Consider the following 27903-nt stretch of genomic DNA (forward strand, 5'->3'; position numbering starts at 1 on the left):
ATACAAGCGTTCAAATTTGAAATACTGTTCTCCAATAATGGCGAGCTGCCAAAACTCTTTGACCCCTTGATGCTTTTCCTTCTCTATGCTGGAATTAGGAGTGTACCATTGCATCGGTATAGGTAAGAATCGGCCTTTTTGAAGTATCAGAATTAACTATTGGAATTGTCTTAATATTCCCCCGATACCTATGCAATTAATTATATTTATATAGATAATATGAATTATTTGAGCTCATTTTTGGCGAAAAAATTACTGTTACAAATCAATAAAATAGCTAGACTAGACAACGTCGTTCAGAAAAATAAAAAAAGAACATAAAGAAAGGGGGAAGTACATAGAGAGATAATACAAATTTGCAGATTTGTACAGGAAATGTACTTCAAAATAATAACTTAGAAATTACCACATTTTTAGTGCCCTTACATTTGAATTGTATCCTGAGTCGTTCAAAAAGTCCAGAATGGTGGGAGTTGGTTTGAGTGATTTACTAAGAAACCATGTAGTAACTTTTTACAAAATATTTATTTTTTGTATGTTTGTTGAATAAAATTATTTATTTAATAGAATTGAAGTCGGGTCCATATTTTCTGAGTCAAGTTCGAGTCATCAGTCTCGGTTCCATTAAGAAAGACACGAGTACGGACTCTAATTTATAAATATTTTTATTCCTAGGTCAAGCATATAAAACTCAATTAGGAACTGGAGACAGTTCAAGACCATTTGATCTTATATGGGCCGAACCAGTAAAATAATAGAAAATGCCCTATTGTCATTGTTGTAAGTATTTTTTTTTTTTGTAATAGGGGGAGGAGGCGTTAAATATCTTACAAAGAAGAAGCTTCTAGCTTGGTAATATGAGCCAACCAGAAATAAATTAACTCCTGACCACGGAGAAGAATGAACTTTTTAAAATTAAAATTTGTTAAGAACAAATTATGATTATGATTTATGTATTTTTTCCTATCCGTAATTAGTAAAAAGTTAAACATTAAAAAAAGTAAACATTTTCTTTTTATTTTATGAAATTCCTTTATATAAAATAAGGAATCGGAATCGTCTATAAAGTAGGTAACAAAATTGGAACGGGAATCGACTTAAAATTTGGTATCTGTACATCCCTAGCTGGAACCTTATATATGTATGTCAGTCTTTTTATGTAAAGCTCTTTGTTACTTTTGCATGGAAGAAAAAGACAAAAAGTAAAGCATTTTATACGAATGTAAAAATCTACGGCTAATGTATGAAAGATGAATATGATACAATTGCCGCAGATTTAAACTTATAGAGTAGTTTTGAAATCCCATTGGAAAAAGAGTTTTTTTGTCCTTATCTCAAAGGTTAAATTAATTTCGCATGCTGTTTTAATAACATTATAGTAGTGTACATTTATCCGCAATTAATGCAAATAAAAAAAAACAGTGCAAATATTTAAATATTGCAAGAAATTATCTTAGCTTTCGACTCCAAGTTAAGTATAAAGTCTTTAAAAATACTTAAAATATGGATTCATGTCGAGTTGCAAATATCGAATCCTAGACCTGTTAATTACTATATTATTGAAGGTTATTATGTTTTTTTCTTATTTAAATTAATTAGTTTGTGAAGATATTTTAATTTATCAGGACTACTAGATATAGATATATATTTATGTATGTTGGTAGTTGGGATTAATTTTTTAGGTTAGAACTTTCAAAAATAGAGATCATCGTCACTTCTTAAAACAAACAGCTCATAGTACAAAATACTCAATTCTTAATTTTCTTAAATATATCAACATGCGAGCCAAATTGCGGTATCCACTTAATAAGTTTTAGTTTATATACAAGTATGTATTAGTACCGTTGTGATCATAGATGAATAAATACACAAGGGCAAAAAGATGTGCGATTGATTGAGCAAATAAATCAGATGACAAAAAGGGTATAGTATGACGTCTCATTTCTTTATTTTTCTTATATTAGTAATTAGTTGGAACTCTAACTAGAGAAATGATATTCAACTCTGAGGGGGTAATAAAAAGTTAGGCAATGAACTTACTTCTTTTAGATGACATTGAAATAATTATACACTTTTACAGAAATACGTTGAGATACGAGATTAATTCGTACCTTGATGTCGTTCGTATGTCAAAGCGAAATAATCTCAAAATAAATAATTATAGAAAATGAAAGAAGAAGATGATTGAAGTGGTTCTTGCGTTCCGTCGCCAACTCTCAACCAGCACATATCTTAATAAAAACTCGTATGTTGTGTTACTTATATCTCAAAGTATCTTTGTTTCTACCCTTTGTCATAGCATAACTGATGTTCATTGCTGCAGACTGAATATGCCTAACTATGCCGAACTGCCAATCGAAATACCTTTGTCATCTCTATCCATATCTTTCTTTATGGTTGTGACCCAGTAAGTATTAAAATTCAAAATTCGATCCACTTAAAAAAGGCTACTATATATTCTTCTTCTTCGTGGATAGCGCTTTTAGGGAGCAAAAAATTGCTTAAAAAGTAAAAAAACAATAAAAAACTACTAGTCTATATTTTTAAAAGGATAAAAAACTTTGAAAAGATCGATAATAATGAGTTCATATATATTGCTATAACGGAGAAAGCTCTACTTGAAACCATTAAAAAAACTTGATTGTCGTCCTTTGTCAACAATAACACAAGTCTTTAAAAAGATTGAGATAATAAGGAGATGATTTTTTAAACCTGAAGGAGTGGATTTTGATTGAAATCTGACTCACTCAAAACGTTGCTTGTGCACTCAACATAAATATAAACATAGTTTAAACTTTGTTCTATTAAAACTACAGGATTTCGCTTATATTCTAAAATTAAAAATTAATTAAATAAAAATGTGCTTAAAAATTGTTTATTTTTAATTTGCCTTCTATAACTGTGACTACTGTGGGGTGCATACTAACATAAATGTGTTCTTTTTAAAGAAAATTAAAATAATAATTTTCAAATTTTGTGCTTTTACAAAGAAAAAAAGAAAGGTAATTACAAAATTTTAATAAATAAAAATTACATCTCAAGACCTGGCTTCTCTAGAATTTGGAATGGTCGTCCATGGATATAGGGCCAATTTAAGCCAAAAACTAAAACACAGAAAACTAAGTTTAAATTGATAAAAATACAACTTAAACACAGTAGATATAGGAAAGATTTTTTTTCTCTTTGTTCAGAAGCAAATACATACTTAAAACAAAAAATACTCTTCATTTGGTGCTTTTAAAAGTGTTTTTCTTGATGATAAATGATTTGAGGTGCCTAATTATGCTATTTATTTATACATTGCACTATAATCAGTGAAAATTTTTGGTAGTTGTATTTATCCGCCCTATTAAAGGTGTGCCCATTAATCTTTTGTCACTCAAATCTGGCGATCCTCCAATAAAAAAACCACGGCAATGTTTAACATTAATTCTGTTTGTTACTTCGATTTTTGTCTTAACCTGACATCAACTTTTAAATCTTGGGTTTATTTACTTATTTAACTCATTATAATGTAAGTGGTATACAATATACTAAAGTCGATCTAATTTCAACGAGAAAATGAGAGATTCTGGCAATAAGGTCAACTTTTTTTAAAATGTCATAATAAAATAAGTTATTATTCTAGAATAAGAAGATTTAAATTCGATTGGCTTATAAAGTGAAATGTACTCTTCTACTATTAACTTGAAAATGACTGGTTGATCATCGTAGTTTTCTTCAATTTAGCATACAAAGTAGTAGTTGGGAATCTCAAAACAAACCCTAAAAATAGAAAAAATGAAATTTTGAGTTTCTAATTCGGAAAAGTTTGTAGTTTCAAGAACAAGACTTGCAGCCATTAGCATAAGATTATGCTAAATATAGAAATGCCAAGAGAAACTTAGCCTGTGATAAAATACATCATAAGGAATTGGATAAATATTTGAATAATCATATTTGATAATTGATTTTATTCCAACTATATCGAACCAAAGGGTTTTTATACCTCAAAGTATGCCTCCATTCTAAACATCATCACAGAAAATGGGTGTTTGGTCTTGGGGATGTAGCAGAGCTTGATGGGTGTATCCTCAAAAGCAGACAATACGGTGAGAAAATCAACCTTTTGCTATGATGTTTAAGGTCATTATGACGACTACTACAGCGCATTTGTGTCATGAATGGTCTCTCCTCAAAACTTTTTGAACCCTGTCCTGCTTGAAGATGTCTCAGGTGTCATTGCCGACACGGAACAAAGCTGCAATTTCCAACTTTTTTCCACCATCTTTTTCTAGAAGTGAGAAATATATATTTTTTCAAAATCTCGTTTGAAAGATAACAAGGACAGCTATTCATTAATGAACACAACTTTAAGATTGAAACTCTCTACATCTCTCAAAAATGAAAGTTAAAGAGATAGTATAAGACTTATTCATTATGCAATATATATATAAATATATGGTACTCAACCTTTCCTCTAAAACGAGAAAAAAAATGCCCAAAACTATGTCGTAGTTAGAGTTTAGTGTTCTAAAAGTAGTAAATTTTATATAACTATATATAAGATAAATAATCATAGTTATTATTAGAAGGTTATATGACCAATTATAATTAATTAATAAAATAATAGAGTAGTATGTTTACTATCGTTTAAAGAAGATTTTTGTTGTAAAAAAACATTTATGTTATAACTATTCTTTGTCTATGCACAACCTGGGTGATAAGCTCATGCCTATATAGTCTTTTATTGCTTCGCCATAAAGTTTTAATCATCATAATATAGCTCATACAATATTTTATTGCAAAATTGAGCGTGTATTTACTAAGACTTTGTAAATTAAAATGTATATTTAAAATGGTTCTTTTTAGCATATCTTATTTTGAAGAGTGGTCTGGAAATAATGAATGAAATTAAATTATTGTCTTTTTCAACCTTTTAAGTATGTGAGAAGAACATTTTTATCAATAATCTTTTAAATATCTGAATATTCGGATTACGTAAACATAGATTAGGTTTTTTTCCGAAAAAAGGAAAAAAAAAAATATTTCAGCAGTTCAGACCTCATCTACTTAAAGCTCTGAATTGAGTTGATCCCCTTGACAATTCACTCTAATGTTGTTTAGAAGATGACTGAAGTATGAATTCTGAGATATCCCTTCCAGAAATTGGCGAAATCAAAATGTCGACATGTACGTAGGGCCACTTTTAATTTTATGTCAAAAGATTATTAAGAACGTTTTTCAAGTCTTTTGTTGACAAAGTAATTAAAATTGGTTAACTGTGGACAATGTTATAGTCTTTTGAACTTAGTAGTAATTTGAAAAGAATCAAACTTTGAGAGACCACTAAGTTCCTCCCCATCATCTGCCCATTTTGCTCTTAGTTATTAACTATAATCCAAGGCGGGGACTTGAACTTGTGTGCAAAAACCTGAGACTAGGTTGGACTTGTGTGCAAAAACCTGAGACTAAGTTGAACTTTTCCCCCCATTATAAATATCCTTTCACTTCTCAAAATCTATGATGAAATGAGAAGGTTTTAATAATATATTTTGTTCCTGTAACAATGAGTGTGTGACCCAATTTTATATAAAAACAGGTATTTTACCATTTTGATTTATCAGCACAAATTCCTTTTCCCTTCTTTATGTGTGCACTTGTTGACTTTTAGGGGTTTTTAAAAAAAAAAAAGATTTTATAACTAACTCTTCCATTTTTTTCTAAATATATTATATTTTAATTCTATATTTGATTTTATCCTTCAACTATAACTATATAACATGTTTCTTATGCATTGCGAACAGTAATTTTATCAAAAAATTCTTGAACTTCTTCCGTGATTCCGTCCATGGCTCTAATATAATTTTCATATAATACTAATTTTTCTTTTAATGGTTCATCATAGTGCAGTTTGTGCAATCTCATGTGATGATAGTCCATACAAGCACTCACTAAAGCATATACTTGTCCAGGCTTTGGGGAATTAATATATTGCCCTGGCAAATTGAACGTACAGATATTTTGTATAACCGTATTCGTATTGTCATGAAGACATAAACCAATTGCCCTATAAAGTAAGTTAAAATAGTGTTTAAAATAATTTATTAAAGTTAGCACACGTGGGTATATACCTCTTTGCTCCATAAACTGTGGTGAAGGTCTTTGATGAAAAGTTTTCACTGTTGAAGCATTTACTAAAGACTGGATTCAAATGCTTGTTTGAGCAAGTGATAGCCTGTTCAAAGACTTGAGGTATATCTTCGTCTTCCCGGTTTAAAACATCATTTAAACATTTTCGGCACTCCTCAGCCTTTCCATCGACCACTTCTTCACATTTGCTTGTAATTTCATAGTGGTATATTCTATCAAGAATATCTTTGCAATTCGCTTTTACAGAGCCAATTGTGGAGGCCTCTAATTCGGTAATGGCCGAATTAAATACAGTATCCATGTTTTTTATAGTGCAGGCGTCAATCCAATTTATAACATTTTCAAGTTCCTGATAGTGACTTAACAAAGAGCTTTGTACACAAGAATCAATTACTTTTAAGCGTAAGTTGTAATCCACACATGCTGTGAGATTAAAAATGACATTTTCTCGATTATCTTCATTGATCTCCTCAATCTTGGGCAATTGGCAGCTTTCTTTCTTATCCTTGTGGATGTGAAAATGGAATTGCTCATTTTTTAAATTTTTTTGTAGAGATAACTTACCTCAGAGGGGAAGAAACGATCATAGCATTTGATGGAGTCAGTTTGGAAAGGGAAAAAGCATGACAAACACGCTTGAATTTCAGTGGAGTTGCCGTAATGTTCGAATACGCAGTTCATTGCCACAGAGAGTCTTTGAAGTTCTTCGACATTTTTAGGAATATACTCTGAGAAACTAAGCTCCTCTTTACCCACTCCAAAAGATACAAATTGGAGTAGGAAAAATATAATTAAGGAAATATATCCCTTAAAGGCCATACTTTACTATGTATATATACGATTAACCTATACCGATGCAGATAGAATTTACGACTAACGATCTCTATATCATTATCATACCTTATTTATATTTGAACTTATTCTCAACCCATTATCTCTTTCTCTTTCCATTAGAAATTTCGCCGATCTTGTTTTCTTTTTAATGTGTATTCTTAACGGTGAATTTTCAACTTTTTTTATTTTTTTATTATTATTTTCCCTTAAATATGATGAGTATGTATATGGGGTCCTCCTATACCTGAATTATAAATACATAGTTTCGTGATACTCAAAAGTTATAGAGTGTGTTCCTAAAAATATTTATTCAAGTTAATGTACATATGTTACAAGTGAAATTTACATATATTATAACATATGTGTATTTTTTTGGATTTCTTAATTAATTATTATAAACCGATTACAGAGTAGATTTAACCCTATCAGGTCCATTAGGTAAATGTTTTGTCAGAATGGCCTGATTTTTCAAAAATGAGACTCCATGTCCATTTCTACGAACATAAATGTTTTTTATGATAATTTGTCAAAATCGAATAATTTCGATATCGATAATTTATTTTAAAGTCTTTGTTAGACTCGGAGTTGAATTGAGCCTATATGTTCTTACTATATACGGAATATGGTTATTATTTATTTACTTCCTCTAATAGCTGATTACAGCTGATATAATACAACTCGATGACAGATAAGCTGTTTTCCTTCATAATATCCTTCCAATTGTCTGGGTAACCATGTTATTTTTCGGTTAATTTTTTTAAAATTTTTAGCATATCGTTCACATTGATCCTTAGGACAAACACCTGATTGATTAAGTAAATGATTCGAGAGATTTGTTTTTGAGATTTAGTACAATGATTATATTGTTGTCTCCCTTTGATAAAGTCATCAAAAAGACTATAGACTTTGCATAAATTTGTTTTAAATAAGGATGTATATGTGCCGAAACAGGGGAGTGTAATTTTTAAGAAACAATAATTAACAAACATGAACAGTTACGTGATTATTTTTTTATCAATATGTAACGTCATTTTTGAAGCAAGAGTGTGTCTCAACCCTAGTGTCTACAAGCTAATATTTCGTATCTTCTCATACGTGTCCACTATTTATGTTCAAACATTTTGCATGATCTTAATCAAATTATATAAACAGGTCGAAATGATATTTAAAAAAAAAAGTATTTTACTCGTAGACAATATATAGATATATATACAATCAGTACCATAAAGGTATACAGTATAAATTTGGTAACCTAGATCTTCTTTGATATAACTGGAATACAGTAATATCCCCATTTCATTTTGGATAATATGTTATACATGGTGATTAGTGATAGTTGCCCTCCAATGTTAGAAGATTTATTTTTAAGAGTATGCTCTCAATCTTTAACTCATAAGTTTTGTTTTAAAGACATGCATTATAAATTTTAGGATTATACTCTTAACTATTTAAATCAGTTATTCTTTTACATTTTATATCGATTTCCCAAGTTTAGAAAAATATCAATTAGTGTTGTCACGATATCAATATTTTTTCATCTATCTTGTACTTATATCCGTATTTCGGTACTTTTCGGCAAATTTTCTTCTAAAAATGTCGTTAAGGGTAATCAACGTACTTTTTTTAGGGGTGTCCGCCGAATTTTTGTCCGAGGTGGACGCTACCTCAGAAATTTGATAACTTTTTCTTGTTTAAAAAACAAAACAAAAATGATGACAGTTATTGTGAATGCTTTATAACTTTGAGCTTATAAAATTTTTTCTTTCAGATCAATATTTTTACAAAAATAAACATTATAGATATTTTCGATATATTCAATGAAATTTTCTTAAAAAATACTACTGATATACTGTTGAACCCAAAAGTATTCGTACCGTTTGAATATTTGTCATATATATTGAAAAATCTTTAAAGAAAGTTTTTAATTTTCTTTTTAGTAATGTTTTTGATAATAATTATTATTTATTGACTAAAGATATCAACTTCTTATATAATTTTTTTTATGCCTCGAAAACCATTTTTGGTTCTTTCAAAAGTTTTCCTACATCTCCTAAAAGGGTAAAAATAACAAACACATTTTCTGATTTTTTTTAACGATAGTGAAGTCTGGAAAGATTAGAAAACTTCTAAAGTACTCGCAAGATCAAGAATTTCTTTGAACTATCTTCTGAGCTACAAAAGTGTGATGAATCAATTTCTTGCTTCAGTCTTATTCAACAATACCAAGACAAAGGAGGATATCCACCAGTTTGTACTCAATTGCCATAATCTAGGTGACAGCTACAAAGACATTTCCATCAGGTTTTGCATCAAAAAATCCTCTTTCCAATGCATTATCACCAAATTCAAAAGAACTGGCCTTTTCAAGAACCTTCCTCGACATGGTAGGAAGTCCAAGTTGAGCTCAACAAAATTGACAAATGCAGTCTGAGAGGTTACCAAGAATCCAAAAACAACTCTCAAATCCATCCACCAGGGGTTGAAAGCAACAGGAGCATTGGTTGAACGATCAACTGTGTAATGGGGTTTTGCACAATAATTGGTTCCAGGGTTGTACGTCAAGAATGACTCCATTCCTCAGGAGTAGGCAGATAAAGGCAAGGTTAAAGTATGCCAATGACTACAACGATGATAAACTCAACTTCTGGTGCGATGTAATGTGGTCAAATGAGACAAAGATGGAGTTGTTTGGCCACAACCAGCATCGGCACATCTGGCGACAGAAGCAAAGCTTTGAACCACAAAAACACAATTCCAACAGTGAAACATATTGAGGGAAACATCACAATTTGGTTTTTTTTTTGCTGCCAATGAAACTGGAGAACATCACAAAATTGATAGCGCCATGAAAAAGGAATACTACATCGAGATTCTTGAAATGCATCTGCATCAATCAGCAAAGATGCTTAAGCTTGGAAGACATTGGTGGTTCCAGCAAGACAATGCCACAATGCACACATCCAAAATAGTTCAAGAATAGCTCAATCGGTATAAGGTTAGGGTTATAGACTTGCTAGTCCAAAATCATGACCTTAACCCTTTTGAGAATCTATGAACTACATTAAAAAAAATAGTGTGGAAAAGGTATCCAACAAATATCGATGACCTTTGGAGATATGTCAGAGTGAGCCAAAATCCATCCCATTGTTTGCCTCAATTTGGTAAGAACTTATCCCTAGCGGATTTGAAGAAACCCAGAGACGATGACACAAAGTATATTTTGTTCATTTACTACGAAAAATGAATAAATTATTATAATTTTTTAGTAAAGAGTAGTTTTTGATTAACTAGGGATATTCTAAATGAGTTTGTAGATCCAACATGAGCATCTAATTATGTTTTCTTGGCATTTTTGTGAGAGCCCGAATATTTTTAGGCTCAATTGTACATGTAGCAACCTGAATTTTAAGGCAAGTTCTTGTAAATGAACAAGTTTTATTATTCTTATATTATGTACTTTGAGATAGGAAATATAGTTAGTCTTAAATTAGAAATCATATGGTGTTTTCCATTATTCGTGACCTTGACAAGAAATATAATGCAACTTACCACCCGTTCAAAGGATCCTGAAAATACTGACCTTGAAACGACCGTACTCCGGTAGTCAAATACATCCTTTGGAGTAAATTCAGCAAGACAAAAACGCTTTCCGTGACCGAAACGGGTGTTCAGAATGTCACCTCCCAAAGTTCGAGAAAGAAAACCCTGAAACCGGGTTTTTGAAAATCGATTTCCTTTTCAAAGGACAAGGTATCACAAATGATTTTGACAAGCTCTACACGGTAATAGCTGTACTACACCCTAACATGTTGCGAAATGTTCCAAAGGAGGAGTTATCGGGTTGTTTTGGAGCCCTGAAAAAAGTTTTGGATCTCCATGGTATGTCCCCTGAAGAAGCATGAAAAGATCCCCTGATCTTTGGAAGCACAAATCATTATTGACTCCGGAAATCGTACCTGCAGTATCATCTTCTCACCCTTGAGTTTGTACTAGTGAAAGAGCTATTAATGGCATGGTTCTGAGTGAACTTGGTATCCCAAGTTCACTCAGAACCATGGCTGATCACAAACGAGAATAAGCAAGGAAATGATTGTGAAGCTTTGTGATGGCCTTAAACAATCCTTAGAGCTGCATAATGCTCCACTACCTTCCTTTCCTCATACCCCTCCTTCACATGAGCCAATTCAAGCTTCGTCGTCTTCCCTCCCAAGATCTCACTAAGCCCCTGCTTTTTTTAAGAAAGAAAAAACTTCAACATCATCGTAACCAAGCTCAAGGTAACGCAAAACGTATTTGCAGGCTACACTTGACGTACGGTATGTTTGCTAGGGTATGTTCGAGTTTCAACTGCCTATTAAATGGACTTATGTCAAAAACTAATTAGTTCTCAGCTGTTCAGAGCTGAGGTAACCAACGCAGATATGGACTTAATTTATGTGAAAGACAGTCTCAGGAATTTATAATTCCTTGTTGACTGAGGAGGTCAATTGTCCATCTTACCAACGACTTTAGCCAAACTCATCAAAAAAGAATCCAATCTTCTCCCTCTTATTGCTTTTGGAGTTCAGCGAGTCATCCCAATCGGTACTGCATCGGTGAATTTTGTATTGAAGGGCATCATATATTCTTGGACATTTTATATTTTGACATCGCCATCCCTATTCTTGGTATTGATTCTTAAAAAAAAACAAAAAAAACAACAACAGAGATACATCCTGGAGTTGCCAGCCCAACTCCTTTGTAACAAGAACTGAAGGGATTCTGCTCCATACATGTTGACTTTGTTGGACCACTTCCTCCATCCAATGGGGTTAGGTACTTGCCGATCCTGGAAAGGTCAACTCAATGGACTGAAGCATTTCCCTTTCAGGACATAAAGGCAGATACTGTGGTCAAGGCATTCTTCTCCGGAGGGATAGCTAAATTTGAAGTGCCATTTTCAATCCATTCGGATCGAGGGACCTAATTTACTAGATATCTGTGGACACGGTTGGAGCATTTCCTAGGATAAAAACCCCTATTCACAACATCTTATCATCTCAAGTGAAACGGTATCCACGAAAGATTTGACCGTACCCTAAAGAGTGCTCTGTCTTCCAGAATATATGATGAGGGAGAATCATGGATTGAGGCCTTTCGGTTTGTTCTGCTTAGCCTTCGTTCTTCTGTAACAAGGTCCAGCGAGTTCATCCACTGTCCCTGAAAGAGGAGTCAGAGACTCCTAATGATTAAAACTTGTTCCAGAACCTCCGAGATATTAAACACGCCTCACCGAGAGTCATTCTAGAACTTCCTGTTAGGATCCCATATGCTATCAATACACTTAAAAGTGACTTATATGTGTCCGTGATAAATATTCCAATACCTCCAGCGCTTTCGCCTACGTACCTCGGAACCTTCAAGGGGCTATCTAGGTATCCTAGACTTAAATGGGCATATGGTTATAGGTATATTCTCTCAAACTTCAATATTGATGTACCTTAATTTCTAAACATTATTTTAGACTCTGGATCTAATTATACAATAAATTAAGATAAAATGTAACCTAAAATGAAGGATACAGAGTCTGGTTCAGAGCATTGTAGCAACTTGAACCTTTAGGCCAGTTCATGCGAATGAACAAGTTTTAAAATAAGAATTATGTACTTTGAGATGGGAAATATATTTAGTCTTAAGTTAGTAATCCCATGGTGTAGCCCTTAATTTAAATACTCTTAAGCTAACACAATACAGTATAATTAAATTAACTACTGATAGATTAATAGTGTTTTATCATTAATCTAAGAAAATAAAGTAAAGTAATATTTATTACTTTTCCTTCTAATAAGGAATATAATTATATTATTTTTCCATTAAATAATATGTAATATTTAATTTCTTACTCTACTTTTAAGTGATATTTACTATCACTGTTGACCAATGACCCACACATGGACATTGTTCAAATATTTATTTTTATTTGCTTTGAATGTTTGGTTAGTATGCCCATGTCCTATTAAAGTAATAACGTGTGGTTACTTTACAAGGCTCAAAATGTATATACTAAAATTTTTATGAGCAAAGGTTGCCAGTCTTCAAATATATTTTTTAGATTTTTATTTAAAAACAGTTCCTGCCAAAAAAAAATCCATACAAATTTTCGTGATGATTAGTGTCAAGAAAAATCAGTTTTAATGCATTCCAATGAATAGTTTAAGTGCTAATGCATTGAAAAGTTAATTTACTTAAATTAATTTGCTAAATTCTACGTGAAAGAAATCCGAATATATAATTTGGATAACTACCTTTTTTATTGAATTGCACCTAATATGTTATAAATTTTATAAAAAACGAGTTTTTATCCTCATATCATATTTAATTCCAAAAACTCAAAATCAATTTGTTATTTGTTAAAATACTATATTTAGATATATTTTTATTCATTATGTCAACCTTTGCATACAAAAAGAGCCTCAAGACGCCGGAGAACAGATTGGCAGCTTTTGACGATGAATGCCGTGTCTATTACGTACCACACTGTCATGATGGCAGCTCGGAGTGAATCCAAATTTGAATGAGAGGTGGTAGAGACATTCTTCTCTCAGATGCCCTAAACTGTAAAGTCCAAGGGGCTGATTCCAGGGCTGGATGATGGCCACATGGAGGCAGGCCAGAAGTAAGCTATATTTTTACTGCAGAAGTTTTGGTTCTTCTAAGCTCTAAACACCATTCCCGTCCTTAATGCACTTCTAAATGTTGTAGGCAGTCCAAATGGAGATACCAATGATATCTGCAGCTTTGTTTGCACTGACATTGGCGTGGAGGAGATCGCACACGTGTTGCCTTCTTTCTTGTTGCTCCAACATTTTTACACTTAGAGACATTAAATGAAATAAAAACTAGTTTATTTTTATTTCTGCTGTCGTTTAGTTTAAAATTAACAAATATAAATTTGTAATTAAATCCTACCACAAGTTTTGGGCTCCCACTCTGTATACTTATTTATACATAGTGGTCAAATTGATTTGAGGTTCTTAAACTTGTGAATCCAGCTTTATATCTATACTATTGGTTCTCAAACTTTTTACAGCATGTACCAACTAAGAAAAGATCAAGGTTTCTATGTACCACCAATCACCATAATGATCAAACTGAATATAAAATAGTGGGGGCTTAAACTATTTAAATAAATAAAGGTTTTATCATGATCTATTGTGACTTTTTAATAACGTTGGGAAAAAGTTTTGGGGTAAATTTTTTAACAAAAATTAAGGATTTTTTTTTATCTGATTGATATAAATTTTAGCTATTTAATAGTTTCAAAAAATTTTGTAAAAATATTCAAAAAATCATAAATGTCAATACAATACTTAAAAATAATTGAAATAATCCTCATTTCTTTTTTGTAGATTATTATGAATATTCTAATTTTTTTTTTCTTCAAAGTATGTAAACTATATATATATTTATTCGGGACGTATTTATTAGTATTTCAATAATATCTTGATTTGGATTTTTTATCATTATTTATGTATGGAATAAAGTTATTAAACTTCTTTATGCAACAAAATTTGAACTTTTTTATTTTATTTGCATTTTAATATGAGATTTTATATTCGTGTTTATGTTGGAAAACACAAAAGTTGACATAAAGTGTTTTTTTTTTTGCTTTTGTGTTCTACTAATCATTGATTTTTTTAAGTAGAATTTTAAGGTTCATCTCATTTTTATATTAAGTAAATAAATTAATGAATAAAAACCCATGATATAAATGATTGTAGACAGTTATTTTTTGCTTATAGAAATGTCCTCAATATTTCTGTATGTTCCTACGAATTTGAGAATATTGTATACAAATGAGTAAAATTGAGGAAAAAATGTTATTGAATTCTGTCATTTGAGGGTCATTTTTTAAATCTCCAACAACTACATTTATATTAACACATCTCCACTCCCTCAGACTTACCACACGTAGTGCCACGTAGGGGTCCGTTTATTTACATCTGGTACAACATTTTATAGGAAGAACCTTGTCCCCGTACATACTTTGTGGTCCTGAATAAAGGTAATAAATTAATTTTTTTCTGTTGTTCTTGGGATGGGATGGAAACAATTTTAAAAAAATGTTAATTTACATCATAATATTAACCTTAAGAAATTAATTGATAGGGATATACTACTCGGATCAAAGTGAAACCGTAATTTTCTAATTTCGAATTCAATTTTTAAATTTATTTCTTCATGATGTGAATACATGTGCTGACAATTTCCGAGATTTTGCATTGTTAACTTGTTTTTGACTGATAAAAAGGTTAGAAGTTTTTTGATGTGCCCCTCGAGTTTCAACTATTAAACAAAGTGGGAAGAAAAAATTTATGGGAAAAAAAATCACATAAATTCATGGACCTATAGAAAGGGGGGAGGCAATTATGTAAGCTAAAAAACCAAACAAACTAATTTTTGCTTTTATATTACAAAATTGGGGATATACCCCCTGGCCCCTCTCATTGTGCATTATTTTCTCAAAGCTGCAATAACAGCCTCGAGACATCGCCGAAATGAAGAGTAAGTCTTATCCATAAATGGGACCTCCCATTCCTCCATGATGGTTGACTAATAGTCCAGAGAGTTGAGGTCGGGAGATAAAGAAAAACCAGCCCTTTCTCAAAGCCAGAAATGTGCAAATTGGGACTTGAGAAAGATTGACTTTTGATTTTGTTCTTATGAACTCATTGTTCATGCTGTTTGAACAAAACCTGGCGAGAAGAATAAAAAAATAATACTCTATTTGTTTACTTTACCCAAACTGAAAAAAAGGGTTGTTAGATGTTTTAAATTGGTCTCAAAGTCATTTAATTTTATTTTCCGCCAATCGCATCCATGATGTGTTTGGGTAAAAAAATGTTGAACTGCTCAAATGGAGGATTCTAAAATTCATGTATTAAACATGATATGTTAATACAGATGGTACTATAGCGTATTTCAATATGATATTTTAAGACATTTTTGGATCGACAAAGTATCATAAACAGATATAGATAAATATCATTGGGTTGGCCAAATTGGAGCAGACCTAAAGCCTTGGGATGATAAACAACTTCTAGCTAGTAACAGTAGGGATTAGAATTGTCTTAAATATGAACTTAACGCATGTTATATTTTTTTCTTGGTAGCAAATATAATGTCTGTTTTTAGTTTCCAATGCTGTAATCATTATTCCTTAATTCTTGAAGAGAGTACATCTAAATATAAAGTAATCACTAGTTCATCCGCTCATGAAAGACGGAGAGTAATACTTAGGATTTGTGGAGGAGTTATAAGTCTAAGACTTTGTTAGACTCGGAGTTGAATTGAGTAATTCCAGCTTATACCAGGCCGTGCAGAATTATTTACCGATTTTTGTTCAGAACATATCGCGGAAAAAAATGACATTTGAATGACTTGAGAAACAATTTATTCATACATTTTTAGCATAATAAAATAGTTTGTGATCAAATTTAATCAATGTAGCCACCATTTGACTCAATGACACTGGTCAGGCGACGTCTGAAGCTGCCACAGACTTGCTGGATGTAATCGGCGTCCATGGAGGCCCAGGCCTTGTTGACAGCAGCCTTTAAGGCATTTATGTTCTTGTGTCGTTTTTTGCAGGCCTTAGTCTCCACGTGCGCCTAGATAGAGAAGTCTAGTGGGTTCAGATCTGGGCTCTGAGGGGGACAGTAGTCCTTGGCAAAACTTCATGTTGCCCTTGAGCCACTCCTGAGCTTTCTTGGAAGCGTGGGCGGGTGCTCCATCTTGTTGAAAAACCCAAGGAGAGTTGCCGACTATGGATTTGATCCACGGAAGGACCTTGGACACCAGAATCTTCACATAATCCTCCGCTGTTAATCTGAGCCAGTCGGGAACCATACCGGCTTCATGGCCTTCTCGTTGGATCTCCAAAGCTCACAACACGGTCATTTTACCTGTTGAAAACAGGATTGACCGTAAAATTTTTCTCATCTGAAAAAAGGATGATGCGTCCAGATGAGCTCTTGATATCATTCAAGATTTTCTTGGCACGCTCAAGTCTGACTTCTCGCTGACGTTCAGTTAGCAGAGGGCATTCAGTATGCCTCAGGGACTTTCCTCCAGCCCTTTTCATTGCCCTTTAAACAGTTGATGTCGACGTTCCCATCTTTCTGGCTATGTCAGCAATGGACCTGTTGGGAGTCCTCTTGAACACTGCCTTTACTTGCCTTGTTGAGACAGTGGGCTTCCTGCCAGCCCCAGGGGAATGCTTGAGATCACCCCCAGCCTCCAAGCGCTTGGAAACGTTGTAAATTGTCTTCAACGAGGCCCCAACCTGTCCCTTAATGTTGTTATGAGGCACTCCCGCTCGGAGGAGGGCTGCAATTTCGATCTTCTTTGTTTCCTGATTGGACATGGTCTCACGTGTGGAAGTTGTTACGCTCTCACAGGAAGGATTTTTGTTTATTTTAACAGTAAAAATACGAAACAATCAGATTGGTTGCCACAAAACCTCTTAAAAAGTATATTTATATCATTGGTAAATAATTTTGTACGGGCCGGTATGTTCTTACTATATGCGGAATATGGTTATTATTTATTTACTTCCTTTAATAGCTGCTTACTAAGCTATTTCCCTTTATTACATACTCCAAACTGTCTGGGTTACCATGTCATTTTTCGGTTAAAAAAAAGTTTCACTAATTAAGTATGTATAAGCAGACATTATAATAATACAATTACTCCATCCGACATGGGAATTGTCTTTGAAGTCCATATATATAATCTATATTTTCTTGTCTAGGAGTAACCGAGTATCAAACCTACACACATTGAGTTCAAGAGAATAATTTTCCCCGAGCGAGTTGTCCATTCAGCTACGTCGCTCCATCCCCGATTTTTTTATCTTCTGCATACCTGTAGGTCATATTTTAGACAACTTTATTGGGGATCAACAAATTTATTGTTTGGTATTGTTTCTGCAAATAATATATGTATGTTTCTAAGAAAATCAGTAAAATTAAATTTAAAAAAAAAATATTCTAAATTTCTTTAAAAAAATAGCCCCATCTCATCTTCAGGTCTCACTCACGCTAAAATCGAAACAACTTGGGCATTATAAATTCTATAAATTTAAACAACTAAGAGAGGATAAAATATTTATAATAAAGATTATATTAGGATATGTATATTTTTCATGATCATGGAGTTAATTAGGGATGAGGTAGAACAGAGTTTTAAATCTTCTACGACCATTAGTTGTCACCTTCCACTTTATCAGGGAAAGCATGTGTAATTTCTGCTTCTTTAATTATTTTTTTTTTAATCTCTTGTATTTTTAATAATAAAGAAAATTGTGAATCATTCTGAAACACCCATTTTTCCCACTTTGATTCCCAATCTATGCCTCATTCTCCCCGGTCTATAGTTACAATTCTATAATCATAAACTCTTTCATACTTTTATGACTAGTGATACCAATCGGTAGCATTTTAGGTATGTTAAATAAATGAAACCTAAAATCAACAATTTGAAGAATTTTTTGGAGGAGTAGAAGCTAGCTGTTATGGGGTTTCATTAGATTAGAAATAAGCGGCTGTGATGACGAGGAAGAGGGAATTAAATAAACAAGGACATAGGCAAGAATTACTCTGATTTCGATCCTGAACTTTATTTTCGAGTCTAACAAGGACTTACAATAAAACTCCACAACAAATTCTCATGGTTACTTTCCGTCTTTTATGAGCCCATACAAAGGTTCAATCCTGTTTTTTTATATCATTGAATCTAGCAGAAAAGGAAGTGCACTCCTCAGAAAATAGATAATAATGGTAGCAGCTTAAAAGAAAAAGAGACTCTGTATATCTTTTAGTTAATAAAAAACAAGTTGATCATTAGAACTGGATTTGAATATATGTAGCTACCTTTTGTTCTTGATAATTTTCTTCTATTCTATGTACGAACGTTGAACATGTATGTTTCTGAGTTAGTTATCTAATTTTTGTGTGTATGAGATTTTAGAATGATATCAAATTATATTTATTGTCCCGTATTTTTTAATGTTTATAAGTATATTTGTGGTATACTTAGAGTTAGAGACAGGGGAGTGTCGCACTGTGAAAAGGTACATATTTGTAATTATTTATTGTACCACGCCAGGCAGACTTGATGTAAGGTACATAAATTTAATTTATCTTCATAATAATAGAAACAGAAAGTTAACGTGGTCATCATAACCATTTGAAGGATGTATGAAACCGTGAGAGGTTTGTAACAAACACAAATCTCACTACGTATATAGCAATGACATAGGTTTTAATTACTCCAATCCTCAATTCTACTCTGAGGCCAACAAAGACTTACACTTATAACTTCCGAGCAAACTCTGATTGTTATTCTTCATGTATCATGAGCACACGCACTAGTTATTATTTTATAATTACATTTTCTGTCTTCAACAATTACCACTTTCTAAGACATGTTGTATGCACATTTACCGATAAATGTAGTGAAATTGCACCCTGATGAAGTCCTACTCTTATATTTGTAAGATTTATTCTTATTGCGTCACAAAATTGGGCGTTTATTCTAATCTTTATTTCATGAAAACAGTGTCTCTGATATACTTTGTCTCTAGCTATTTTGGACCTTACCGTAAAGGAAAGTGTCAATTATATTAACAAATCAAAGTTTTTATATGTGTATGTTGGTCTTTAGAGGACACATTTTGAGTGTGAACTCAACATTATATACAAATATTTAACAAATTGTAATAACTATTTAATTTGGAAGATGTGCTTTTCTGAGTGAAATTCTTTTAAAATTACAACCTTCTTATGTAGTCTGTTCAAGTTGCCAATTATTAATTTGGAGGTTAAATAAATATAAATGCATGAAAACGGTAATTTTTGACGATAATCTCTCAACCTTTGCAAGAAAATAAATGTCGTCTATCTAATTATGCAGTAATAACTAATAACTCAGAATAATAACTAACATATTTATTATAGTGTGTTATATGTATACATGGAAGTCCTGTTGCATATTAAGCATTTCTTCCCCTCTTTTAAATGTGTTGTATTCAAATACAGTTCAGCTCTGCCTAAAACATTATTTCGGGCAGACTTTGTTTTCATACACTCATGTATGTACTCGTACATATAAAAACAAGATTTCTATTATCATCTCTTTCATTCTCTTCCAAATATAGTCTGCAGTAATACAGGATAAAAGTGGAAATGGCTGAAGAATTTGAGAGTATTGAAAAAATACTAGAGACTCATCTTCCTAAAGATGAATTAGAAGTTGTACAGAGATTAATTTATGGCTCTATTCCTCGGTAAGACAAAATATATTTACATTATCGTACAAATGATTACTTATTCGTATGTGCCTCGTCAACATAAAATCAAGGATTTATTTTTTCTCTATTGAAAATGGATTACATTAGTATACTTTGACGAATTATCGTCAATTTCTATGAGCATATTATTCTGATTTGTCCTGTAAATTGTACTCAGAGTTGGAAAAAATCATCGTCACAATGAAAAAATAGAAATGAATAGATTTATGCATTTGAAAAGGGTCATGACGGGGTCGATTTAAGTCTCAGAAATCAAATGAAGGCTTTAAACAACAAAACCTATAATTTATCAAAATATGTCTTATAATGTAAAAAAATATATTAGGCATTTTTCGTCCACTTGATTTTTATTCAAGATTGTTTTAGTGTTAACTCATAATATATATTTGATTTTGATACTGTTTTGATTTTTTATCATATGTTTTAGTGAAGTTGAATTAGGAGCTTCAGTAGTATCAGGGGCGTCAGAAAGAAACATTGAGCTTGCATGCTACAATTTCAATTGCCAGAAAGAAGATCTTCGAGCTCGAAGGTCAGTGTTAATTCAATTTTATTTATTTATACTATTAGGGTGACCATATTTTGATTTAGAAAAATGAGAATACTAATCATTGTTTGTTTTTATACCCGTTTCAAGAAATATTTTTTAGGTCTCCAGTGATTTTTTTCTAGACTGATCTAGACCGAATTGTAGACTGAAATTAATCAATTTTTTTTATTAAACTGCACTTTTTTTAGCCCGATCAAAGGGGATTTTCTTTTGTGTAGACCAAATTTCAAATCGAAATTAGACCCAATTAGTTCCTTCCTGAAAAAAAAAAAAAAATGTTGTTAGACCGTTTTAGGACTTCAAAACCAAAAACAAACTCTAGTTAATATATGAAATTTAAGAAATTAAAAAAAAATGGTAATAACAAATTTTGGTTCTATTTTTATAGCATATTTAAGTCAATTTCTTTAATTTAATGTTTTGTTCATTTTTAGAAGATTTTCAACAATATTCATTTATGCCACATAAAATTGTAGATTTTGTGATTTAAAAAAAAAACAACAATTGGTTAAGATTTAAATGAGAACATGTCTTGAGTAAAGAGGATAGTTGGTCACCCTTTTTTAAAACGTAGAATTATATATGTACTAAAACTTTTTGAAACTTGTACTCCTTTAGACAAGTTCGAGTAGGAATTATACAAAATAAAATTGTTGAGCCAACTGACAAACCTGTCGAGACTCAGAGAAATGCTCTGTTTAAAAGGATCGGAGATATAATTGATGTGGCTGGAATGGCCGGAGCCAACATTGTCTGCCTTCAAGAGGCTTGGAGTATGTAAATATATATAATTATTTATTCCCTCAAAATGACAGATTTTCGTTTTTGATTTGGTTTTGTAATCAGGAAGTTTCATTTTTTAACACTATAATACCCACTAGGTTAATGCATGATCATAACTTCCTGATTTTTTGAAAATATTGTACATATCTAAATCTTAAATTTTTTTTTAGGTCGGAGATTTTATATATCGAGATTCTTTAGTTTTTGGTTAGAAATTGACATTTTTTATGATTTCTATTTAAAAAATGAATGATTTTCTCCACATAACATATTTAAAAATTGATTTGTAATATGCATTGTACAAACGAGTTTTCAACTATATAGCATATAAAAATGAACTTTACTTTTCTTGACGAGATTTCAAATATTTTATTTAATATACACGTAGGTATCTTAAAATATAAGCATATCAATTATGATGTACATAATTGAGCAAAAACAAATAGAAACAGTGCTCTTGTTATTAATTGACATTGTACACACCTCCAATATTTCATTAATACGACTACATTATTATTTGTTGCATCAAAATATATGATATGACTTACATCAGGGAGCACTATTTACATGCACTCTGTATACACATTTATTTACTACATCGAAATATTTTTATAATATACATTATGGAGCACTATATGTAGCACCTTATGACCTGTCATATAATCCGTCCTTCATACTGAAAGAAAGACAAGCTTTGCACTATTATTATAAATGCAGGAAACATGTTCTAATTTTGAATTTTGTCCTAATGCTTGTGTAAAACTATCTCAAAATTTAGGTTTTCTCCTTAAAATATATAATGTATTATTTAGTTGCTATCTCATTCCAGATTTTCCCGGTATCCCTAATTTTAAGAGAAAAAATTCCCAGATACACAAATATTTAGTACTTTTTTCAATTTTTAATCCAATTCCCTCTTAACTTAATTTTTTTAGGAAGATTTTGCCCGATAATTAGGTCAGACCATGAAACACAATTTAATTAATTTAAAATTATGAATCAATTTTCTATAGATCAATTTTTTTCCAATTCTAGTTATACTATTTGCACATATATGAAACACTTTAAACTTTATATAACGCCATTTTAAAGATTTTAACGATTTGGAAATACACATGATTCCATCATCAATTTATATATAAAATCAATTTAGACCGAATTTTAAATGAGCCCGATTTTTTGTGGGACCGAACTAGACCCAATTTTTCCTTGGAATCGATCTAGAACAGTTTATTTGTAAGATTGGTTCCAACTGAATTTCTTTAAAGAATTGTATTAGTTCGATCTAACAAGTATTACAAAGTATTTCAGGTTCAGATAGGGCTAGGATTTTTAGACCGAATTAAATACGTAAATTTAGATATATATTTAATAGACTCTTAAGAGAAACTATAATTATTTGACTATGAGTGTTTGCAGTGTCACTCTAAATTAAATAAAAATTAAATGAGACCATTTTGGGGCTCATATTTGGTATTAATACTACATAAAGTGGACAAATTTCGAATAAATCGTACTGAATCTTCATTATTTGTATTAAATCAAAGTAATATGTACGAAAAATCCCTAAAAATGACTAGATTTGTACAATTTATTTTTTCTTTGGATCTATTAGGGGCGAGAAAAGTAGGATATCTTATTTTTTCCACTGTAATAGTTAATTTATTGTCTACCTAACGGATATAATCTTGTACAACGATGTAATAAAAATATTTTAAATAGATTTTAGAATATAATTCATAATAAAACTAGGCATTAGAGGGATATATTTTTGATAGATATAAAGGTTTAAGTCCATTTATTTCTTGGTCCCATTTTGACATCCAATAATTCACTTTTTTTCTTAATATTGAGAAAGAAGGATATTTATTGTTATAAAACTTGTTTGTTTAGGCCCTCAAAATGGCCGACATCAACAATGCTGACGTCAAATGGAAATACTCCATTTAAGGTTAACTTGCATTGACAATGTACAAAACAGAAGTAGTGAAAGCATAATACTATTATTGATTAGTGAAATTGTACATTTTATGTAGTACAATCATTGTTTTTAAATTATTAACTATTAATTATTTTTTTTTTTTTTGTAATTATTGTTTATTTTGATATTTCATCATTCATGTCTTGCTGTTTTAGCAATGCCTTTTGCTTTTTGTACGAGAGAAAGATTACCTTGGACTGAATTTGCAGAATCAGCCGAGTTTGGACCTTCATCAAAGTTTTTAGCTAATGTAATTATGTAACAAACTCAAATAATTACTTTAGAATCATAGTTTAAATGATTTTATTTTCAATACAGTTTGCTAAGAAATATGCAATGGTTATCGTTTCTCCAATTTTGGAGAGGGATGAAAATCATGGTGACGTACTTTGGAACACTGCTGTAATAATATCACATACCGGCTCTGTTATTGGAAAAACTCGCAAAAATCATATTCCCAGAGTTGGAGATTTTAATGAATCTACTTACTATATGGAGGGGAACACTGGTCATCGTGTCTTTGAAGTAATTATTTTATAATTTCTACTAAATGAACAATTAATTTGACACAATTATTTTAGTATTACATTCCAATCTAGTAGTACTTGACTTGTTAATCACGAATCTGTAGTTAGTTTTTTTCATATCAAATCTGATTTGTTAGAATTTTCGATTTAATTCATTGAAGTATTTCGATCCTTTTGATGGGCTTGCCTCACCTTTCTGTAATAAAAAATTAGTAATCTACATACATAAAATCTAAACATAAGACCCAATTATTTCCGTTTATAATGAACTTCTTTGACATAAAAACAATTGAAACCCATAAACAACTAAGTACTTTTAAAACGAGGTGGTTATAAAACCTATTTTTAATTTTCTTAAAATTATATGATCACAAGTAAAATATATCCACATATTCTAAGTTAGTATTAAATTTTGCAATGAATTGGTTCTATTTTATGTACTATTTTTTTTTTTCTATAACCAAATTCAATACAAAAAAATTAATTACAGATTAGTAAACCTTAGAATTGAAAATGAAACCTTTAATACTTTTGAACAGTAAAATTTTGATGACTTTTGTTTTCATTATATGTGAAAATTGTAGACAAAATATGGAAAAATTGCTGTTAATATATGTTATGGACGTCATCATCCTCAAAACTGGATGATGTATGGCATAAATGGAGCCGAAATTGTGTTTAACCCATCTGCTACATTAGGGGGTTTAAGGTACAAATACATTTAATTTGTAGATGTCGACATACCGCTATAATGCATTAACAAAAATTTATATATTTTTAGTGAGCCATTTTGGCCGATAGAGGCAAGAAATGCTGCCCTTGCAAATAGTTACTACGCGTGTGCCATCAATCGAGTTGGAACAGAGATTTATCCTAATAAATTTACCTCAGGAGATGGTAAAGAGGCCCATAATGATATGGGGCACTTTTATGGCTCGAGTTATATTGCTGGACCTGATGGAACAAGAACACCAGTAATGTTTATAAGAATAACTAAGACAGGAGTGGGGAATCTAGGCCAAACTTTTATTTTAGAATCTTCTTCCCCCCCCCCCTTTCCACCCTTCTCCAAGAAATAAGTTAAGTTTGTCCACTCCTGTTATTGTAATAGGAGTTGTAAATTCTAAGCATTTACTCACACGTGACATTTTTGCAATATCAACAGAATTTTTTATTTCTAAGGCTGTTATCATTCGATAACATCTGTGTGTGTGCTCATGAAATACGGACAGTAACAGTGTAACACTTGGGACTTGTTGGGAAGTTATAAGTGTAAGTCCTTCTTGCACTCAGAGTAGAATTGAGGATTGCCAACTGAATAATTTAACTCTTTTACCTTGCTAGACACGGAGTGAGATTTGTGTTCATTTCTTTTCTCACATAGCTGCTATATATAATAAAACGTCGTGACAGTTCATTTGGTATCCTCTCAAACACTCTTCCAATAGTCAGGGATAACATCATTTTTGATTTAAACACCGAATTATGATTTCCAACTTATGTTTTTGTTTTGTTTTGTTGAATAGGGTTTAAGCCGTGTAAAGGATGGTTTACTTCTCTCTGACTTGGACCTGAATCTGTGTAGACAAGTAAAAGATAAATGGGGATTCAGAGTAAGAAATTTAGACTCTTTAATTTTTTATCACTTTATTGCATAAATTTTAATTATAGATGACACAAAGACTGGATTTGTATGCAAAAAGCTTGAGTGAAGCCTCTTTACACGACTTCACACCTCAAGTGATTAAAGATACAGAATCATAGTGATGTATAGGGTGTGGTTTTGACACAATATGCAGAAAACAGGGAAATTGTCTATGTCTAAAGAGATCCAATGTATCCATTGTGTTAGTATTTATATATATATTTAAAAATATAGCGATCAATAACTTTCTAATGATCAATTAACGTCATTTGGAAAATGTTTTTATAAACCTAAACGTTGTTTAGTTAATAGTAGTTTGTTCAAATAGATGAGAATAGTGGCACCATCTTGTTACTTATTTTGGCTTATTAGTTGTGGGACTATTAAAAGAAAGACTTACTACATAATTTGAATTAATCCAACCATTTTACCATAGGTAGTGGAAAAATGTGGTAGTTAACGATTTTTACTTATATTTTGTCATTGATTTCATACACCTGTGTCATCCATTCCGTATTTTGGGACATAAAAAAACAATATTTTGGTATTAAAGGGAAGGACGTTTGTGTCCTGGAGTAGATTTTCATTCAAGAACTCAAAAAAATTACCAAAAAAAAGTATCAAACTAAATTTATGTCTTTTTAAGGGTTGTATTGTTTACATAAAAAGTAAATTGTCAAGTGTAATTCGCGTAGCATATTACACCATATTATATTGAACAAACTACAAATCTGATTACTTAAACACTATCAATATTGATGTTTTTGCTAAGAAAATGGGTGGCAGCCATTTTATAATAGTTTTATTCAACTATTGAGATATTTATTTTGATCTGTAAAATTTGTTGAAAAATTAACATCAATATACAGTAATTTATATGTCGAGATAAATTAGAGAACTTCAAGGCATGATAAAGATTAACTTGATTGAAACTCCTATCTGGAACTTTGTTACTTTTATTGTACCTAACAAACTTTTCTTCAAAAATAAACAGTATAAAACCCAAAATCAGTTGATACTTAGTCAATTCTTTCTTGCCATAGAATCGTTATTTAATCATTGTTGTGAATTCTTCATAGCTGAATAAGACCATATCCAAATTTAATCAATAAAAGAGGAATAAATAGGAGAAAAGAACAAAAAAAAAAAAAAAAATCTACACCTGACAATTAAATACAGTGTTAATTTATATAGGAATGAGATAACACCGAGCTGGGGATGTGGGGAAATAATTACTTCATGCCAAACATAAAAGGGGTGAATCTGGACAAAACGAAATATGAAAATTTTACCGAATATTGAATTTTGAATTGAATATTTTATATGTATTGTTGGTGTTGTACTATTATGCCAAACTGAGAATGAAAACTAATTTTTCATCCCACAAGGTTATTTTTATTGTATCTTCCAACTTTTTGCACAAAAAGGGAGGAAACATGTTCTAAAATCAGTTGGTAGTTAGCTAAACTTCCTCCACTGTTACACAATTCTTCATCTAATAGTAGCCCATTGTTCATAGTTTAACAAGAGATCATAACACTACTACTAACAGGGGTGCCACAAGATTTTTTTTGTATGTGTGTGTGGGGGGAGGAGATTGCTTAACTTTTTAAAGCAAAATCTTTGGGACGGGTCTGAATTGGACCGAACGACCTTTATTGAGAAAAAAAATCCTTAAATACAGCCCCTCCAGTCTACCTATTCAAACGCTCTTGAATGAGAAGCATAGTAGAAGAAAGCAACAGTTTACTGAATGATACAAAGTAAATTTGTATCTAAATAGAATGATGCAGTATTAAATGAGATTTATTCACAAATTACAGATAACCTAAAAACAAAAACAAAAAAACTGTAAAGGTTATGATAAATATAGACTAAAATTATAGGAAAAAGGAAATCAAAATTGAATGGTTCATTGGTAGGACATTTTTAACTGTATATATCGGAAAGAGAGAAGGACTCGTTGACACTCTTCCATTTTCTAACAAGTTTCTACTACTCATGCTTTAACACTTTCATGGAATAACCACTTTTTAGTGCTGACTTACCACGACTTTTTGAGGGTGAGGAGTACACCCAATCCTTAGCTGTGACACAATT

General features: G+C 31.4%; 4 protein-coding genes and 1 long non-coding RNA gene across 7 annotated transcripts in view; 2 read left to right on the forward strand and 3 right to left on the reverse strand.

Moving 5' to 3' along the window:
• Positions 1-27903, reverse strand: part of LOC121117966 (XK-related protein 6) — a 492224-nt gene that overhangs the window by 39746 nt on the left and 424575 nt on the right. The window lies entirely within an intron of this gene.
• Positions 1-27903, reverse strand: part of LOC121118066 (RAS oncogene family member Rab40) — a 91301-nt gene that overhangs the window by 5941 nt on the left and 57457 nt on the right. Inside the window, exon 1 of one of the 3 annotated variants that reach the window (XM_040712615.2) lies at positions 2112-2252. The exons of 1 other annotated variant lie outside the window; for it this stretch is intronic. The gene's annotated coding sequence lies outside the window, so the exon portion shown is untranslated. Of the gene's footprint in view, positions 1-2111; positions 2253-27903 lie in introns of those variants that run through there. One more of the 3 variants, XM_071890631.1, reaches the window with a different exon arrangement.
• On the forward strand, positions 2105-13544 carry LOC139906218 (uncharacterized). The gene is made up of 3 exons (XR_011781580.1): positions 2105-2245; positions 2300-2407; positions 13415-13544. It is a non-coding gene; the product is annotated as an uncharacterized lncRNA (long non-coding RNA).
• Positions 5691-7020, reverse strand: LOC121118057 (uncharacterized). Its single transcript, XM_040712604.2, has 3 exons — positions 6697-7020; positions 6114-6637; positions 5691-6049 (listed from the first exon to the last, which is right to left on the reverse strand). Exons 1-3 carry the CDS (start codon positions 6949-6951, stop codon positions 5770-5772), a joined length of 1059 nt encoding a protein of 352 aa, XP_040568538.1. The 5' UTR covers positions 6952-7020; the 3' UTR covers positions 5691-5769.
• On the forward strand, positions 20102-26146 carry pyd3 (beta-ureidopropionase pyd3). The gene is made up of 9 exons (XM_040712622.2): positions 20102-20293; positions 20745-20849; positions 21486-21640; positions 23787-23881; positions 23950-24156; positions 24743-24867; positions 24940-25132; positions 25685-25771; positions 25830-26146. The coding sequence occupies exons 1-9, from the start codon at positions 20193-20195 to the stop codon at positions 25920-25922; spliced, it is 1161 nt and encodes a 386-aa protein (XP_040568556.1). The 5' UTR covers positions 20102-20192; the 3' UTR covers positions 25923-26146.

Source organism: Lepeophtheirus salmonis, chromosome 1, assembly GCF_016086655.4.
Source record: "Lepeophtheirus salmonis chromosome 1, UVic_Lsal_1.4, whole genome shotgun sequence".
NCBI lineage: Eukaryota > Metazoa > Arthropoda > Copepoda > Siphonostomatoida > Caligidae > Lepeophtheirus > Lepeophtheirus salmonis.